This window comes from Oreochromis aureus, linkage group 14 (genome assembly GCF_013358895.1).
Source record: "Oreochromis aureus strain Israel breed Guangdong linkage group 14, ZZ_aureus, whole genome shotgun sequence".
NCBI lineage: Eukaryota > Metazoa > Chordata > Actinopteri > Cichliformes > Cichlidae > Oreochromis > Oreochromis aureus.
In genome coordinates this window covers 20605837-20624560 of record NC_052955.1, presented here as the reverse complement: position 1 = coordinate 20624560, position 18724 = coordinate 20605837, and the positions used below count along the sequence as shown (strand labels likewise).

Sequence of the window (18724 nt, the reverse complement as noted above, 5' to 3'; positions counted from 1 at the left end):
AGATGTTTGAAACGTAACACAGCTCCATTTATTAGGACGCATTAACATCAGCTTCCATCCTCTGATCTGAGGTGGATATTATGAGCAAATTAACTAAATCAGTTAATTAATTTCTGTTATCTTGTCAAATTATCATTAAGTACAGTGGCTGAACATGAACTCAATAAGAAAATCACAATCATGTCTCCTGTTCAGCTGTTTAATACACCATTTACGCCGAACACTATTTACTGCTCTCAGCACTATCCTGCGTCTTGCTGATGCAGCTGATGTTTGCTGCAGTGTTATATGCAGTATCCCTGTTGTCAGGGATTATTTTGATTTAAAACATCAGTGAGGGTTTTATGGTGGATGGTTCTGCTTGTGTAGCTTGAACTCAATAGGCAGCAAATGTTAGATCAGAAAATCTTGAAGTAAAGGGTGATGCTCCTCTGTGGCCTGAGTCATCTTTTCAGTAATAGATTTTAGTGAGTTGGACTTCACTGCAGGAGATATGTGAGCCTCCTCGTCACACTTACGCCACATCAACTGCCCCCAAACTAACAGGAACAATGGAAACAATGGCAGCGAGGCGTGCTGGGTCCTGATGTACAGTGCGTCTGCTTTTGCCGCCATATGTACAGAAGCTGCAGCTTCCCTGACTACAAAAGCCTTGCCATGCGTCAGGATGCTTTGTCTTTTATTCCCCTGACACTGCCCCGTGCTCTATGAAACCTTGTGGAGGCTGACCCTTGACCCCTGGAAAGCGTCTACACAATGCAGGCAGAAACTCCCTTTGTTTATAAGGCTAACTTGTTAACCACTTGCTGCCTGATTAAAAACAGAGTTCCACCTGATTCCACGAAATACTGACTTCCATACTTTAAAAAAAATAAAGATATAACCCATTTCCAAAACTTTACACTAACAAATTATAAAAAAAACTGAGAAGATTAAACTAAAAGAAATTGGTAGTAATAAAAAAAAAATCTCCATGTGTAAATATGTGTACTTAACGTGGATGCATGGAAAAAAATGCAGTCCTGTTCATGTGAACAAGTGCAAAATAAACATGCAAATTTATAATCTTACATTTTACAAGCTGTATGCATACTACACCCAAACAGGAGCATGTAGAAGCTCATTTTTCAAAAAAAGAAAAACCTTAATAAACACATTTAGCATGTAGAGAAAAAGGCGTGACTTGTGTAAATGGATAAATGAGACATATATATATAGATCACTATATATACATATATAGAGAGAGAGATACATGTAGCTTTGAGTAAAGTAGAAAAACAGGATATAAGAACCAGTCCATTTACAATTTAGCGCTTTATTCCAGTTCAAAGTGCTTCAAAAGCGATAAACTGATAATAATACAAAACCCAACTTGAATAAAATTAAACCTAAACAAATAAATTACATTTAAAACAGCCTGTAAGTACCATAAAATTACATCAAATAAGAATAATAAATACAATAATAAATCAAAGTACGAAAACATACCAAAAAAGCATAAACACTGTTTTTTGAAGTTTACTGGTATCACGTGTGCGCATTTCGTGATGCTGCGATGGGACATCATCTCTTGTTTGACTAATGTCCTCCACAGTGAATGACTATAATAAATAATGTGCTGCAGTCCAATAAAACTTCAAGAAAAACAGTTCGCACTGTTTCACAGCACCATCCAGGTGCTTGTGTGTACCTTTCCATTTTACCACTGCACTCTGAGCCCTGCTGCAGGGCAGGTATCGATGTAGTTGCCGAGCTGAGTGGTGACAGTTGCTCAGGTGACTGAAACCAACACCCCACGGAGACAAACCGCCATCTGCGGGTGAGAGAGGGAGGGAGCAGCCTGCTTTCACCAGACAGCTCGACTTCACTTACATTTACACTCTGCTCTACTCAGCAGCTACACGCAGGTGTCATGAGTGGGCATCCACAGATGCGCGTTTATGGCACCGTTCCCGCGTGTTTTCTTTATATAAGAAGCTATAATAAGGTGTTATTGGATTAGCTATGGATCGACTCGATGATTGGAGCTTCAAGTCCAAGAAAATAATGGACCTAGAGGAAGATTTCTTTTTCCACTATGGAGCGGAGGAAATGACAGATTATCAGGACCCCAGTGAACTTCTGGCTGCTTTGAAACAAAAGGAGGAAGAGGTTATTTTGGCAGCCCAGCTGGGAAACGCATTGCTCCTAGAAAACCGCCAGCTTAAGGAGCAGAGCGAAAAACTTCATGAGCAATACGCAGAGAAGTTGGAGGTAAGGAGAATCCGATTCCCTACAGGTGAACTAATAATCTAGTAGGTTTTGTAATAATATAAAACATTCCGTGAAATGTTCGGGTTGGAGTGTTTAGAATTACGTCATGGTTGTTGCTGTTTGAAGTGGGCGGGTAAAAAGTTTTCCTGATGTCCAAAGATTGTATGCTGTTTTTTCTCTCCCTGCTTTACGCACGAAAACGCGTTAAAACGTTTCTAACTCTATTTATTCAAGTTAAGGTGACAAACTTAAATATTCAACATTAATGACATAGTCACCTGAGTGATTTATTGGGACCTCCGACCGCACTATATTAACGTGTTCTCAATATTTTGGCCATCCCATGAAAAGACATTTACAATTGTAAATGGAAAAAGCAGCATAAAAAAAGGTAATGCAAAGGTGTCCCTAATAAACTGGCTGGTTTACAAAATAATGAATGCAACATATTGTACCTTAAATAAGCTGTAACTGTATAAAGGAACTATAATATAAGCAGGCAGAAATGCTGGTTCCAAATCGGAAACTAGTGCGTTGTTAAACTTTCCTAACTCTCTCTGAAGCGATCTTTTGTCTTCTCCCAGCGACAGTAAAAGTATTTCTATCTTAGCGGACCTGTCAGTACTGAAATTCCTCCTAGGCAGTCTTGCTGCATACTTGTGAGACACTTCAACTCCTCACGAGATCTCAGCAGTCAGACAGAAAATGTAGTAATAAAAGCGAACCGGTGGCATCCATGTGTTTGTCTCAGTCGACTACACCTGCACCAAATCATGTTGAGAGCTTGTGATATGAAAATAATGACCTCATTAGTTTCCCCGGGTGATGCTGATGTCTCTATCAGATGCTCGCATTTAAATCCAGTCAGGTATGGCAGTCACTTAAATCACACCAAGGACAAGACAATGGCTCGCGCATGTGTCTAAATTGATGTAAACGTGCTGCGTGAACTTTTCTGATTGAATTTTGCCAGAGAGGCGTGGTAAATGTCTGTAACAGTCAGTTTTTTGGGGGGATTTTTTGCCCTTATTGTCTTAAGAAAGTTGAGAAAAGGCAGGAAAGCTTGAAAGAGAGAGAACAGGGGAAGATTCAGACCCAGTCCTCTTTATTTACCTTACACCGTATGGGTCACCTGCTCAACCCAGTGAGCTAAAATAGTGCTGGATCAATCAGTTTTCATGGTAAGTTAACGGTTGGATGAGTTTTCTGTTGACTGACGAACTGACTGATTTTTTTTTTTTAAGCTCTAAAGGAATGGATGAAAGCAGAGTGGATGTTTTCCTCTTCTAGCTTTAATGATATCAGCTACCCTATTGTTATGGATTCAAATTACAGCTGTTGGACATTTCCTGTTATCCGTCAGAGCACTAAATGAGGTTGACAGGTGCTTGTGCTCACTCAAATGCCTTCCAACAACACTCTCACGATGCCAAACAGCTTCATTTGCTGCAGTCGTAGCTAGACAACTGAACCGTATTTACTGCTTTACATTTTAGAATCTTTGTTTTGACACACCCACCCTAAAGATCACCTGTTAAGGCATTTATCTTTTCCACCTATGATAGGAGCTGGAGCAGGGAAAACATGAGGTGCGAGTGAAGCTGGAGCGCCACCAGTCCCAGTGGGAGAGCCAGATGGGAGACCTGGAGCGGGATGCAAGGGAGCTGAGCGCCCAGGTAGAGCAGCTTACCCGGGCGCTCAGCGAGGCTGAGAGGGACAAGAGTCGAACTCAGCTGGAGCACAACGAGAACACTCAGCGGCTCCAGGAGGAGCTCAAAGCTGTGAGTCCCACACCTGGATGGGTAGATTCATGTTTTCATCTCTGTTCCTCAAAAAGTAACCGAGCCCGAGTGAAACAAACACCGGCAGTAGGTTCAAAGCTTCAGGCCGTCTGAGTAAAACTAGAAAGTCACTCAATCCACTCACTGAAACTCTGTGTTCCCGTGTGAACTACTCCAGTATCAGCCTGACTGTATTTGATCTAAAGCAATGCCACACTCTGAGGATATTTGAAGGCTCATACCAAGGTCACAGCTAAAATACTTCTACTACAAATAAGTGTTTTGATAAGCGAGAAAGAGAGCGACAGAGCTAGAGTCAGCTGGGAGCTGCATATCAAAACCTGAGCAGTTTCCCCCCAGGCAAATCAGCAATGTCAAGTGCAGAGCAGGAGGGAAACGACATGTAAACAAGAGGGGGAGGGAAACTTCAAGCATGACTTAATTTTAAATCCAAGGGAGAGGGAGGAAAGCTTGGAAAATACCTGGAAGAAGCTTTATTCAAATTCTAGTTCAGGCAAATGAATTCAACTCATTGCCGTATAATTATTTTAGCCACTTTTTTATGTCATTGTACCTGTGAAATGTAATAGAAAAATGCCCTAAATAATCTATTAAACATATTATAGAAGCTTTTATCAGAACATTATAATCTGTTAAGTTGGTTTATTCAATAACACAAAGTTAACCTTTAACTAGCCTGACATCATAAGGACGCTGACAACATGCCGCTGACTCACGTCTTCAGGAGTTCATGAGTGTTGAAGTAAATTATTTATGATCTTACGTATCTGATCAGAAATGTAGTACACTGTACACAAAGCAGGCTGGTGACAGCTTCTTATCAGTGGAGCTGACTGGATCACACAGCTGGAGCAAACTCGAGTATTTTTCCAGGTTGAGAAAGTGAGGATTGTTTTGCTCAGCGTTGCTGTTGTGACGTGCTGTGTTCCACACGACAAACCGCTGCTCACGCAGAATGAACGGCAGACACGAGCTTGTAAGGAGTCAAGGTCCACAAAATAAGGAACTGTGAGCTTCCTTCCCCCTCTGTGGCTATACTGAAGGACTTGGTGTGTGGAAATCAGACTCCCTGGAAGTTCAGGAAAACGCTAATTTAGATAAAAGCTTGTATCTCTCTGTTTTAGGGGAGAGGGAGGTGGAGGAAATAGTTTATTGGGCTGCCCAGTGTTAGCCAAGGGTAACTCTGGTCTGTGTAGTTGTAAAGCTGAGAGAAGAGACTGAATTTTAAGACGCTCCATGTCTGACAAGTCTTTGCCTGATGTGGTGAAAGATACTGCTGCTTCTGTCGGACAGCTGTCTGGTGGGGTGAGTCGTGGCTGTAATTCACTGAGTTTTTGTTTCTCACAGTTTTGACTGGAAGAGCTCGGTTTATTCATGGTGTCATGTTCAGGCTTCAGTAAGCTGTACAGTAGGTTTCTTCTTTTAACCTATAAAAACAAGCAACAAAACTCAAGGATATTTAGGAAACTTGAATATGTCAATGAGCTAATCAATTGTAGCTGCTGTATTCAGTTTATATACTTAATGTGTGATAGACAGAATTGCATTATATTAATCAATCTCCAAGTTGGTACCTGGGTAGATTAGCTGAACTAATCTGCAAAAAGCAGAAATTACGTTTTAATTTAACAAGCCGAATGGACCTGAGCTGATTTGAGAACAAAAGTTAACCATTAACATTGAGTAGAAATAGAGAGTAAATGTTATAAATTGATAAGAAATGGGGGTACAACCACCAGTCGCTAGGGAAAATATGTATTCCCTGACTGGTTGAAAGTGGTTCTTGGAGATTCTCGGTTCTCACTGGGTGAAACTGTTGCAAAGCAAGATTTGCACCAGAACCTCTTAGTAAGGGCTTTGTTTGCTAGCAGATTAATACAAGTGCCTGTCGTTTTTATTTTTTGTTTTTATGCTTGTCTCCAAGTACTGTGAACTAGCCAAGTGTTTGTATAACCTGAAAAAGTGTGATGCAAACCAGAAACGAAGGAGGTTCACATTCAAAGTAAAAGTTGCAGTACTGCAGCCAACATGTTACAAAAGGCACTTTTCAGTGTCAGTGTAACTCAGATAGTAGCTGGCAAGTGTTTGTAGACAGGTCCGTCACTTCTATTAAAATTACCACAGCAATATGCTCACAATCAAAGTTATCAAAATGAGGTTTGTGCCAACCAAGTGCTGGGAATACATGTTTCTCTAGTGACAGGTGCTTTCCAGAGGTTCAGTAATTGGTCAGGAGACCTGTTTGACCTGGGGCATCAACCACTTGCAACTGATTGGGGAATACTCATTTTTCCCTGACTGGTCTGGACACATCGAGAATGGCCAACTTAGTGGAAAGTTAAGATAAATTAAAGTTAAGATAAATTATTTAAGTTGTTAATCAAAAGCATATTTATACAATTAAAATGGTTAGTTCAAATTGTAGATAAACATTTAAAATGGTAACTTAGGAGTGTAGAGAAAGAAATGTAAATTTTTGGATGAAACTATAAGTTAAAAAGCCCCTGAAATGAATTACATTGTTAGCTAAAAATGAAAAAATGTTGAAGTTAAAAATTGTTAGCCGTGTGGCTAGCATTTCTCAAAATATAGATAAATAAAATTGTTATCAAAAGCACGGGTAAGCATTTGAAGTGGGTAGCTAAAAGTGTAGATAAACAGTTAACTGATTAGTTAAACTCTTAGCTAAAACTTTATATAAACAGTTAAAAATTAAGTGACAAAAATGATGTGTAAAAGACAGATGCATCCATGAATAAAAATCTAGCTGAAAGTATAAGTTAAAAACTAGCCGTTAAAACTAGCTAAAACGTAAAAATATAGATAAACAGTTGCAATTGGAGTTACCAGTTCTCAGAAAATTAAAATGTGGTGAAAAACGATTTTGCTAAATTGTTAGATAAAACCTAAAAATGTATATAAATAGTTAAAATCATTAGCTGTATGGCTAGCAGCCATCATAAAGCGAGTTGTGGACTAAAAGCTAATACCTGGATAACCAGTTTAGCAGCTTCACTAACCATTACTGATAAACGGTAAAATGAAATGAAAGTTTCTCACAGATTAAAACATAATCTGGTAATTATGAAACTGTAAGTAGACCATGACAGGAATCTGTAGGAGGATATAAACTGAAACCAGAGAGAAAAAGAATTTTCCAACAACATGAAAAGATTTGCTGTGAACCTCTGTCCTGGTGCACATGAGGAAGCAGCTGCATTAAAAACAATACTGATGCGTGCCAAGTTGTCACACGGTGCAGACTGTTAAAACAGGAGCTCCAGAGCAGAAGCAAAGTGTTGAAAATCTCAGGGAGAGGTGACTGATGTCAGGGTGTTTTTCTTACAAATCACTGCTGCAACTGGAAACCAGGCTGAAAAGACTTTGGTCAAACATTAATCACTTTCTCTATGTTCGTTTGTTAATTTGTCACTGGAGTTTCCTGGCAGTCTCTTACAAGGAAAACCACAGTTTACCGTCTGAAGAAAAACATTAAGTGTGACTGTAAGGAAACGAGATAATTGCATATAGTGAAAGGAAAAACATTTTAGTCTTTTGCTGATTTTGGCACAAGTCTTGTGCAACATTTTTGTGCATTAGAAAACTGAATATAAACACATCTACTGGATAAGAAATACCAGACTGGAATGGGAGTATGATTACTGGATGATGAGCTGGAAATGCTGATAATTTCCTGCATGTTTTCATGCGTCATTTGTTTCAATTTTTTTTAAAAAACAAAACAAACAACAAAACTCAGTATCCACAAATGAAAGTTTAGGACTTTGCTATGGACTTATTTCAGGTAGACCTGACTTACTACTGGGGATATTATGAGCAGACACTGGCCAATTAAAGACAGATTGTACTGGTTGTGGGATGTATTTGCCTTATGACTGGTAATAGCCCAAGGCAAATAGGATGACTTGCTGATGCCAGTGATAAGTGTTTGTGTATTTATATCTATAGTTGTTATGGCTATACATTTTTAAAAAAAAAATAATTTTTAACATATTATTATTTAAGGAGTGATCTGCTTCGGTTAACCTGACAGAAAACACGATATAAACAGAGTGACCAAAAATATTAGAAACACTTGTCTGCAATGGTCTTAACTCTTTTTGGATACAAGTTATTCAATATTCTGTATGTATGCACACACAGTATGTTTGAGTTATATTGAAAAGGTTATATTATATTGAAACTCAAGTCAAACCAAACATTTCCAAACAATAAAAACTAAAGTGAAATGAACAGAAACACTATTACCTTTTCACTTCCTGCTTCCTACTCAGGGTCGCATATCACTCACACCGGTAGCATTTTATTGGACAGCTGTGACAAATCCCTCACTGTGTACGTTGTTGAGACAAGCCCCCGTGACCTCGGTCAGCATCGCCAAGCTCACAGACAAAAAAGGAAAACACAATATACATTACAGAGAGAGATAAATCTTTCAGTTTGTTCTTTGATGTTGCACCAACGTTCCTTTATCCCAGGGGAAAGCCATCTTTTCTCTGTGCCTCCCAAGGGGCTTGGTTATAGCTGTGGAAGCCAGCTGTTGGATACTTCAGCGTGTGGACTCATGAAGGCTTGGCAGAGGGGGGGGCGTGGAGTGTCCTCCGTCCCCTCCTCATTTTGGTGGATCTCAGTGGGTCGGTGCCTCTATTGTGGAAGAGGCCCATACTGAAATGTTCATTTTTAAACCCCAACTTCTCTTCTCACTGTGTCTGCTTGCTTTTTGTTTTTGTCCTTTGTTCACTCACACAGACACACGCTTCCCTCTACTTATGTCCCACAAATTTGCCTCACATCCTCCATACTTTTAAGCTCTTCCCTCCAGCTTTTACTCTGGTGATGTCCGAGTTCACCATTGTTGTTTAATGTGGCATGATGATGTCACCACCAAGATCAAGATGCCCTCTGCTCCATCTGCCGTAGAGGCCGGCCTTTCATCTTGTATTATGTGGCATTGATTGGACCTGACAGGGCCCCGCCGAACTGCTGAGTAAGGGGAAAAAGGGTCCCAGTCCAGGACAAGGGAGGGCAGAAGAGGGGGCCTTTCACGGGGGCTGTAGGCGCAGCAGCTTCCCAAATTTTTAATGTTGCCGAATCTTTTGTGTTTGAAACAGCTTTCAAGTTTTCCATTGGATCAATATTTACTGTTTTATGGCTAAAGCTGAAAATGGGGAAAAATGAATGAATCACTTATGCTGTTAGCTTTTACATCTATCCTGTTTTTGACCCTAGTTTTGGAAGCACTGCAGGCTATCAGGGAAACCAATAAGCAACCACATTTAAATTTAGTCAACTAATCCCCAGCTTCTTCTCATCTTGCTGCACACTGCAGGGCTTTAGCCAAGACTTTTGTTTTCTTAAAGCTCAGGCTACAGGCAGGCTTCATTTTGGATTTTCACTTCAACTGATACACGTGTGTGACGCCAGCCTCTGGCTGAGATCTTTTTAACCCTCTCCATATTTCTCATTTCATTTGCTCCCCTTGTGAATCTCTGTGTTTGTGTTCTCTTTCTTCTGTGCACCTGTAGGCGATGGAGGTGGAGAGAGCCATGTCCACTGAGCTGCAGGCTCTGAAACAGGAGCTGCAACACAAAGGAAGTCACAACAGGCAGCAGGACGAGGAGCTGATGAGTGCCATGAGAGAGCAGGGAAGTACTCTAATGCACATGTGCGACTGTTACTGTGACTTTACAGAGGTGTAGCTTCATATTTATGCTAAAATATGGTCTTCTTCTTGTAGCATATCATTTTGTATCAATTTTTTCTCCAATGCCTTTCTAATAATTACTTGGCATCAGTGAACCCATACCCGCTGGTCATATTCAGACCTACATGGTTCTTAAAATAACATCTTCTAAGTAATGTTTTAAGCAAAGTCAAATGGCAAATAAACAGTCTGTCTAAAAAGTAATCGTTTCTAATACATAATGCATTTTTTTCATGCAATGGATGTGGTTACATAAAACAGAAGAATAATGAAAACTGGAAAAAAGTACTAAAACAACACTTTATTTTGTAATAATGGTTTGATTAAAGGTTTTTAAAAAGGAATATCTGTTTTGAAATTACTTTTGAAATTGTGACAAGTCCACATTCTTTTTTGGATGTACTCCTGAACAGGATAAATACAGTCAGACAGATTCTCGGTAAATCATCCTTTTCTCGATAAATTGTTCATTTCCGAAAATGAGAAGAAAGATAGCCTTCCAAGTAAACGTAGAAAGGTTCAAATATCAGCTTCATTCCTCCTGTTAGTGGATTGTTTTGTAGTGATGCAAGGGAGTGGTGTGAGTTAGTGAGAATTTTCCTCCCTGAGGGGGAAAAAAATAACTTTATCTGTGTTTCTGCTTGTTTTTCCAGGTGTTGCGTCTCTCACAGAAGGAACAGGTGCTGGAGCAACGATTGGAGAGCGTTTGTCAAGAAAACGAAGAACTGAGGGCGAGTTTGGCCTCTTTAGATGCACGCTTGGCTCTGCACGACCAACTCAATGAGCAGCACAGCCAGCAGGTACAAACATGAATACAGTACAGCGCAGGCAAGGCTGTCATTCGATCTCCGTAGTACATAAGCGATCTGATTAGAGCTCATTGTGGCAGCAAAACCGCATCATGTGGTTAGTGTGTGACTAAAAGAACCACAATGACAAAGATTTTCTGCAAACTCTCTGCCCGCCTGGGTTTCAGTAGGATTGTGGAAAGTACCGCTAAACAATCACCTCGCTCCCGTCACTGCATCTCTCACCCGCAACTCTGGATTCCACTCGTGTTCGTTTAGTTTCATGTTTGGCTTTAGGCTGGAATCTGGCATGTCAGGATTTCTTTCTCTTGTTGGTACAGTCTGTTTACACGAGTCTCATATTACAGGTCCTTCCAGAGCTCATTTAACTCTTAGGCTAAAAGCGGGGATCTGTGTAATCTAGCAGGATTCATAATCTGATTTTTAGCTTCTTCATCTGTCGGACGTGTTATCCTTGTCACATTTCTGTTTTCATTCATGTGTGCATGTGCCTCTCACTCTCTGTGCTTTTCAGCTTGCCGAGGCGTGGCAAGAGGTGGAGGCTGCACGGGGTCGTTCACAGCAGCTGCAGGCCCAGGTGGAGGAGCTTCAGGAGGAGGTGTCCCTGCAGGAAGCCAGGAGCTACGGCGACACTTCCCTGCTGTCTGAGCTGGAAAGTAGCCTGGAGACAACAGGCCTCGGAGTCAGCAAAGAAGAGGTAGGTTTACTGATTAATACAGTCAAAGCATATTGTTTTATAAAAAAAAAACATCCAAAACATGCGTCATGTGGCTGATTGAAGTATTTCAATTTAATTTAAAAATATAAAGTTCACTGTGAATAAGAGTAAAGCTAATGGTCAGATGTCTCGTGACCTTATACATAAACATCATGTAGTGCTACTCTTCCAATGCAAAGGGGGACAACTCCACTTAGAAGACAGAGTGATGAGTGAGAAGTGAATGCAGGGGGGCGCATGTAGATGCACAACATCATTATAATCAAGTGCAGGGGAACTTAAAACTAGGAGAGAGACATGACAATTTTACTGTCTGTGTTAGCCTCACATAAACAATCCTGCTCCTTTAATACTTATTTGAGCACCGATTATCTATCAGTCCACAGCTTTGAAGACTTAACGTCTTAATTTTCTCCTGTTTGAATGATGATTGGTAGAAACTGCAGTCCTGAGCTGTTCTCAATTTGTGCCCGGCCCCCGAAGCAGCAGGAATAATTTATAATTTATTCTTCTGTATTTGTATTGTTGGTATTTTAGTATCTCTGGGTGCAATAAGCATGACTTTTCTTTTTTTTTTCAACCTTGATTTTTTTGCAACATTGTGATGTGTTATCCTGTATCAGTATTATGATCTAAAATTATACGTACTGTAAAGCACAAACACACAAAAAAGGATTAGATAAAGTTTAAAATTCCTCTTATAGCACTGATGTGAATGCTGTCGAGTCACTGCAAGACAAAATTGGAAAAACACCCAAACAGCTCTGTGTAGGAACAGCTGCACACTATCTCCATACTGTGGTTGGTTTCTGGTGCTGCAGTGGGCCCCGCAATGATTCACAGGTCACGTGTGTTTTGAGGAGAAACTGTGTTCCTGTGATGACTGGAAATGTAATTATTAAGTTGTCTTTCTTGAGAATGAGATCGCACATTTATAGCACCAGAGATGCATCATTTATACTCTGAATTTTGGAAAGCGTTTGAAAATGTCGTAGCAAAAGCACGGTAGCTGTCTCTACAGAGAGGGACACCATGACAGAACATGTTGTGCGAGTTCTTGGTGACAGTGTGACAGCCTGTTTGCTGTCAGGACACATTTTGTGAGGAGAAGGCGCGAAGCTCCTGATTGTACAGAGTGAAATCCTGGATGACTTGTGCAGAAGCCACGTGTTGGAGTTGTGTCTGGGAGAGAGCAGAAATCGTCTTCTCACCGTCCGTGTGTCTGCTGTTATTGTTGTGTTGCAGCAGGAAAAAGTAATTTGTTGCTTGCACTCGTGAGTCACATTTCCTGTTTGTCATTACCACATTGTCGGAGACTTTCCACATTGTCACATGTGGGGTATATGATCGCATACCTCACTAAAACATAAAGCCCATTATTTTTGTGGCAGCCACAATTACTGTTCAATTTTTAAGCATTTTTTTACTCAGGCTGATTTTATTATCTCTTATATAGAGAACTTTCTCAGAATCAGGAGTGTTAAAACTTATGTAAACAACTGACTGTTTTATCACCTGAATCTGTTCCTGTTTAGTTATTTTTGTTATGATCAGATAAGCACTGTCACGTGATACACATGACTCAGGTAAGTTAAATATGCCCGTGAGGTAATCCTGACTCCTCCAGTCGTATAAATACATGATGTCATTCAAGACATGTGAGAAGAAGATGGGGAATGCTCACAGGAACAGAGAAGAAGAAATAACTTGTATAACACACAGAAATTCCTTTTAATATGCTGTTAGTCCAAAGCAGTAGGGTGAATGTGAAATCTAAAGCATACTGTAAAAGCAACCAAGAGTTTCTCAAGGCAAAGAAATGGGATATCCTTCAATGGCCAAGTCTGACTGCAAAGGATTTTATGAAAAAGTCTGTAATTCCTAAGCAGTTAATTCAGTTAATTGAAAGTCTGCTTTTCAATCACATCTTGATTGCTTAATTTAAAATCCACTGTGATGGCGCGGTAAGGCAAAGAGTGTATGGACCTAACTGTAGGTCAGAATTCGAGCAGCATCCTCCAAGCTATGTAAATTTTGTTGCACGTTTAATATTTTGGTTGATGTGTTTATGCGGCTGACACTATTTTGAAAGTCACAAAAGCACATATCAACACGTTTCCTCCGTTTTTCTTAGTTAACGCAAGAAATGGGGTCCATCCTTCAGTTACTCCTCCCGCTGACCCAGGAGCTGAACGGCTCAGAGCAGTCGGGGGTCGCTGATCAGCAGGAAGACCTGAAGGCTATGTTGCATCGGCTGAAGGGCGTGGCTCAAACTATTTCACAGGCATCCAGGCCACAGGTGAGCTGCGCACACACGAACAGCAAATGGGGCAGGGAGAGGAAACGCAAACAAAAGGCTGACCTTGTTGTTTGAAACATGAGAAGGACGGGAATAGTACACTGTAGGTTATGTCATGTCCTCGAATCATAAAGAAATGTACACAAAACAATCTGAAGTTCTGACGTCTAAGAAACGCAGGGCTGTACCAACACGGCAGAGCACATTTATTGCTTTTCAAACACACAACTTACAGGTGAGAGATGCAACGTTTAACACTCCAACAGTGCATCTCTTTCTGTTGTACAATGAGAGACAATTGTACTGAAAGCAGAGTTATTTCCTTACTTTGTTTTTTCTTTGCTAGAGGTCGGACGCAGATGCAGGAAAAGCATAAATCATAGATCCAGAAAGCAGCCTGCTCACATACAGTCCAACCTATCTACCCCCTAGTGGCTGTTTGAGGCACCACAGGGTGTTCACACAGGACGGATTGCTTTGCGCAAGCATTTACAATAGTCCAGTTGTGTCTTGTGGCATTTATCTTACATTCAGAGCAGTAACATGAGTTTGTCAGTGTAACCAAAGGGGCCAGCCTCACCCCTTCCTCCGCGAGTGCACCTCCACAAGTAGGCCAACGCCACAGAAAGTCCTTTTGATGCATACACTGCTGACACCTGATCTCTCTGTTAATGCCTCTGTCCCAGGAGCTGAATCAGGGTTTTGTCGAAACGATGGGTGATGAGAGTGGGAATCTGAGCACGACACAGGAGCTGAGAGATCAGGTAACCGAGGGATGAACAGACCCGTCTGTCAAGAAGGGACAGCACCTGTGGCAGCAAACCATTATATGACAAAAAGGTTGCACCAGTGCTGACCCTGCTGATCTTAATGCGATATCTACATTCAGAGATATTTATGTGCCTCAGAATTGCATGTGACAAACAGATAAACATTCATTATATAGTATTTTATACTGTGGTTTAAAGAGCTCTTATCGTCTTCCTGCAGAACGTGCAGCTGCAGCAAGAAAATGCTGAACTGATGCAGAAGCTGCAGAGCGTTCAAGGTCAAACTGAAGTCGTCCAACAGGCCATCAAAGACCGAGATGAAGCCATTGCCAAGTAAGTAATGAGTTTATTTATTCAATTCAAGTGAGAAAGTTCAAGCTTTCCAGATTACATGTTATATTTTTAAAAGTGAAAAACACTAATTCCTAGTTCCTGAGCATAGCTCTGCTCAGCTCTGAGTTATAACTTGTTATGGGTGTGAAAATCCTTACTTTAAAGATCTTTGTGTGACTTCTTTGCAGGAAAAACCGAATGGAAGAAGAGCTGGTGAGAAGTAAAAACGATATGATGTCTCTCAACAACCAGTTACTGGAAGCCATCCAACGCAAACTGGAGCTGTCACAGGAGCTGGAGGCCTGGCAGGTAAACTGCTCGCTTTTCTCTGTAGACCTCCAGTCTAATGATCTTTCTCGCATCACTTTGTCACACTGTCCTATCATCTCGTAGCCTGTTTGCAGGGCCTTCTGCTTCAGCACATTCTTATTACGTTTAATCACCTGCATCGCTGATGGGAAGGCCACATTTTCAGGGGCACTGCCTGCGTTTGAGATTGATGTATCGGTCTGAGATTCTAGAGTAGAAAGTCAGAGACAGGCGCCATCATAAATCTCCATGTCCTGACAGTTTGGAGGGATAAGAGCGGCATGTGTCTGTGAGCCCTTCTGCTGCTGAGTAATTATGCCAAGCTGAGCCATCTGCCTCAGTGTCTGAGCCTTCATGCTCTGATGAAGATAATGCAGATAATATTTAGAGCAAACCACTGATTCACTTCTTTAAATACTGTGTTTCTGAGCAGCCACAAGATGTTCTTCTGTAAAAACATATAAATTCTTATTAAAAAATAAAGTAATGTAAGATTAATATAAATTATTTTTCAATACAAAAGTCATGCAAAGAAAAGGTTATTTACTCAAACGCAAGTCAGACCATCTGAGTAAATAAAGGTGACCGGTCATGGGCACTGACAGGTCACTTTATTGGACCAATTTTGCCTTCAGAATTTCAGATTTAATATATCTGGACGCTGACAAGGAAGTTGTTTTATAACCTCTTTTTACTATTATGAACAAATATGCTTAAATGCACATTGTCACAATCCATCTCCCAACGGTTTGATTGTGATCAATAGCTTTAAACCAGTATAGTTTTTCTTTTTCCTCCTCCTCCGGCTGCTCCCTTTAGGAGTCGCAACAGCAGATCATCTGCCTCCATCTCACCCTATCCCTAGCATCCTCCTCTGTCACACCACCCCTCTGCATGTCATCCTTTACCACAGGGGTGGGGGAACTCCAGGCCTCAAGGGCCAGTGTCCTGCAGGTTTTAGATGTATCTTTGATCCAACACAGCTGATTTAAATGGCTAAATTACCTCCTCAACATGTCTTGAAGTTCTGCAGAGGCCTAGTAATGAACTAATCATTTGATTCAGGTGTGATATCTAAAACCAGCAGGACACCGGCCCCTGCTTTACCACATCAATGAATCTTCTCTGAGGTCTTCCTCTTTTCCTCCTGCCTGGCAGCTCCATTTGTTTTTTTAAGAGTCAGTACTTTGTTGGTTTTCTCGTGAGACTTAATGATAACTAGTTTGCTTCTTTAATACTACGACTCTAGTACTAACATGTTATCTTTGACAATCACGGGATACCAGACTGAGTCCCGGCTCCTAGGACTTGCTGCTCATTTCCTCTTCCTCCCCACCTTTCCCCAGGATGACATCCAGATCTTCATCAACCAGCAGCTCAAGTCCCAGCAGCAGTTGGAGCAGCCTCAGAAGAAGCCCGCCTCCAACAACAGCATGTCATTCTTTCGCAGACCCAGCAGGACGGCCTCCACGTGGTCACGCCAGTCGTCGGCCTCCTCCTGGAATTCAGACTGCGATCAGGACAAAAACCAATCCCCGTGGAGGGACTGGTTAAGACGGGGCAAAGGGGTGCAGTACAGCAAATAGTGAACACTAAGTGCTAGAACACTACTGGACTACTGTGGAGCAGATGCACCAAGAAAAGAGGTCAAAGGGAACTCACTAGTGGAGCTTCTTGTACATCATGTGAAGGAGAAAAAAAGCCATGAAGACAAACGAAGCCACTGGAAACAAAGACTGAAACACATTTCACTGAGAGGCTGAGCCTTCTCAAGACGTAGACTGTGACAACATTTTTACAGGATTACAATTGAAGGTTTAACTGTAAATATCGTGCCCTATTTTGAAAAATGGTGAATAAGTAGCTCAGTGAAAGTATTTGTTCATGTAATTTAAGATTTAACACATCAAAGAGAAGGATGTTCATGAAGTAAGTGATTAAACACTACATTTTTGGTTGTACTAAATTTGTCCTTACCATGTTGGATATAAGAACTTATGTTTGTTTTTGTTTTTTTGTTGTTTTTTTTTATTGTCAATGTTGCGTCAATGTACGTTTTCTTGTACATGAAGAAATCTATTATTTTTATAATTTTGTTCTAATAGTTCCAGTTAAAAATCAAACATGTTGTCTGAACATTGATATGGTATGCATCTGTGGACAGCAGAAACTCTGTTTTATGTGAAGCACTGTTCAGTATTGAAGCTGCTTTGTACAAACTGACCACGTCTGGAAAGACTGACAGAAAGTTTCATAAAACATTAAATGATCCTCAGTCAGGTCTCATTTTTCGCCACTGTTTGTCTTCAAAACTCCATGATGAGTGAAAAGTTATTTACTGAAGATATTCTGGCTTTAATATGGGAAAAGATGCAAGATTAAAGACAATACACAAATATGGAGATGGGGTAATCTGTTAGGAATGAAAAGAGGCTACATTGAAGGAAATGAAAATGATCAACCTACAGAGGGCTGAAGTCAAACGTAGCGACTTATAACGTGTCCAAGGATTTCATCCTGATACCTAATGGCAATCAGGGTACCGTTGCTTAGCCTGTAGAGGTCTGTGTCCCTCTCCATGGATATGCCTCCCCAGATAATCACTGACCCACCACCAAACCGGTCATGGGTTCTTCAGTTTTCATGTCTATCACATGTGCTCAGGGTGAACCTGCTTTCATCTGTGAAAAGCACAGGACACCGGTGATGGACCTGCCAATTCTGGTATTCTATTGCAAATGCCAATTGTTCTCCACAGTGCCAGGCAGTGAGCACAGGGCTCACTAGCAGGTGAGGGACCAGGTATCACTTCATGCTACCAGTAGAGACAACAAATCTAGCCAGTAAAACCATTCCCGTGTTGGGGGTTGTCTCACTGTTGCCTCTCTAGTGCATCTATTGGTAATTTTGTTAACACCACAGCCGCTGAAACTGATTAACCACCCGCCACCCCCACGCTACTTCACTGATCAAATCAATATCCCAGAAGTTTAACTGACTTGATTAATACTCTGATGAAAGTGTTTAATTTTTTGAGCAGTGTGATAATCTGAAATGGGCTTCTAACAATAAGTCTGCTGCTGCCCTCTGCTGATGGCCAGCAAACACTCCAGGCTTTAGTAGAAGGCAGGCTTTAGTAGATCCTGTCATAGCTGACAGGATCTGACACACTGGACAAACTGCAGCTGAAGTGCTAACAAATACGCTAATGTGGTTACAATTAATTCAGTCATGTTAAATAACTGCAAGTCATCCTTAAATCAGTCAGCTGAGGTTCTATCAGTTTCAGAGTTGCACATGTTCACTGACTATAACACTGCTACTCAGAAGTGCTGATTTATTAAAACTCTAAAAGCCATGTAGTTTTGTAAATGTGAAAACTTACAGGGTGTTCCTGGTGTCGAGAGATGGGTAAATTATCATCAGTGTTTGAGGTTCCTGAACTAAGAATAAAGCAAAACCAAACACGTGCAACAACAACTGCGTACTTCATTCAAAATTAATGGTAATAATGGTCTTATTAGTGTGGGTAGAAGACTTACACTAATACTGGATAATACTGTATAGGACATTGTGAGTCTCTGTCTGCTTTGCAAAAGACTTTAATTTAGGTTCGTGTTGGGTTTGTTTGGATAGCAGCTCTGTGGGAATTCATGGAAATTAACTTGTGCGTAAATATGTAAAATGAGCTCTGAGATCAGACGTC

At 40.8% G+C, this 18724-nt stretch overlaps 1 protein-coding gene across 2 annotated transcripts; it reads left to right on the top strand.

Annotated features, from left to right (window-relative positions):
* The first annotated feature begins 1819 nt into the window (after positions 1-1819).
* si:ch211-235m3.5 (BICD family-like cargo adapter 1) lies at positions 1820-17304 on the top strand. Of its 2 annotated transcripts, none has more exons than XM_031749890.2 (10): positions 1820-2253; positions 3819-4034; positions 9602-9721; positions 10434-10580; positions 11104-11286; positions 13442-13606; positions 14293-14370; positions 14597-14709; positions 14898-15018; positions 16365-17304. In XM_031749890.2, exons 1-10 carry the CDS (start codon positions 2005-2007, stop codon positions 16602-16604), a joined length of 1632 nt encoding a protein of 543 aa, XP_031605750.1. In that variant the 5' UTR covers positions 1820-2004; the 3' UTR covers positions 16605-17304. The 2 variants fall into 2 exon arrangements, with proteins under 2 accessions (XP_031605750.1, XP_039454058.1); XM_039598124.1 differs by lacking the exon at positions 1820-2253 and adding an exon at positions 3165-3434.
* Positions 17305-18724: the final 1420 nt, after the last annotated feature.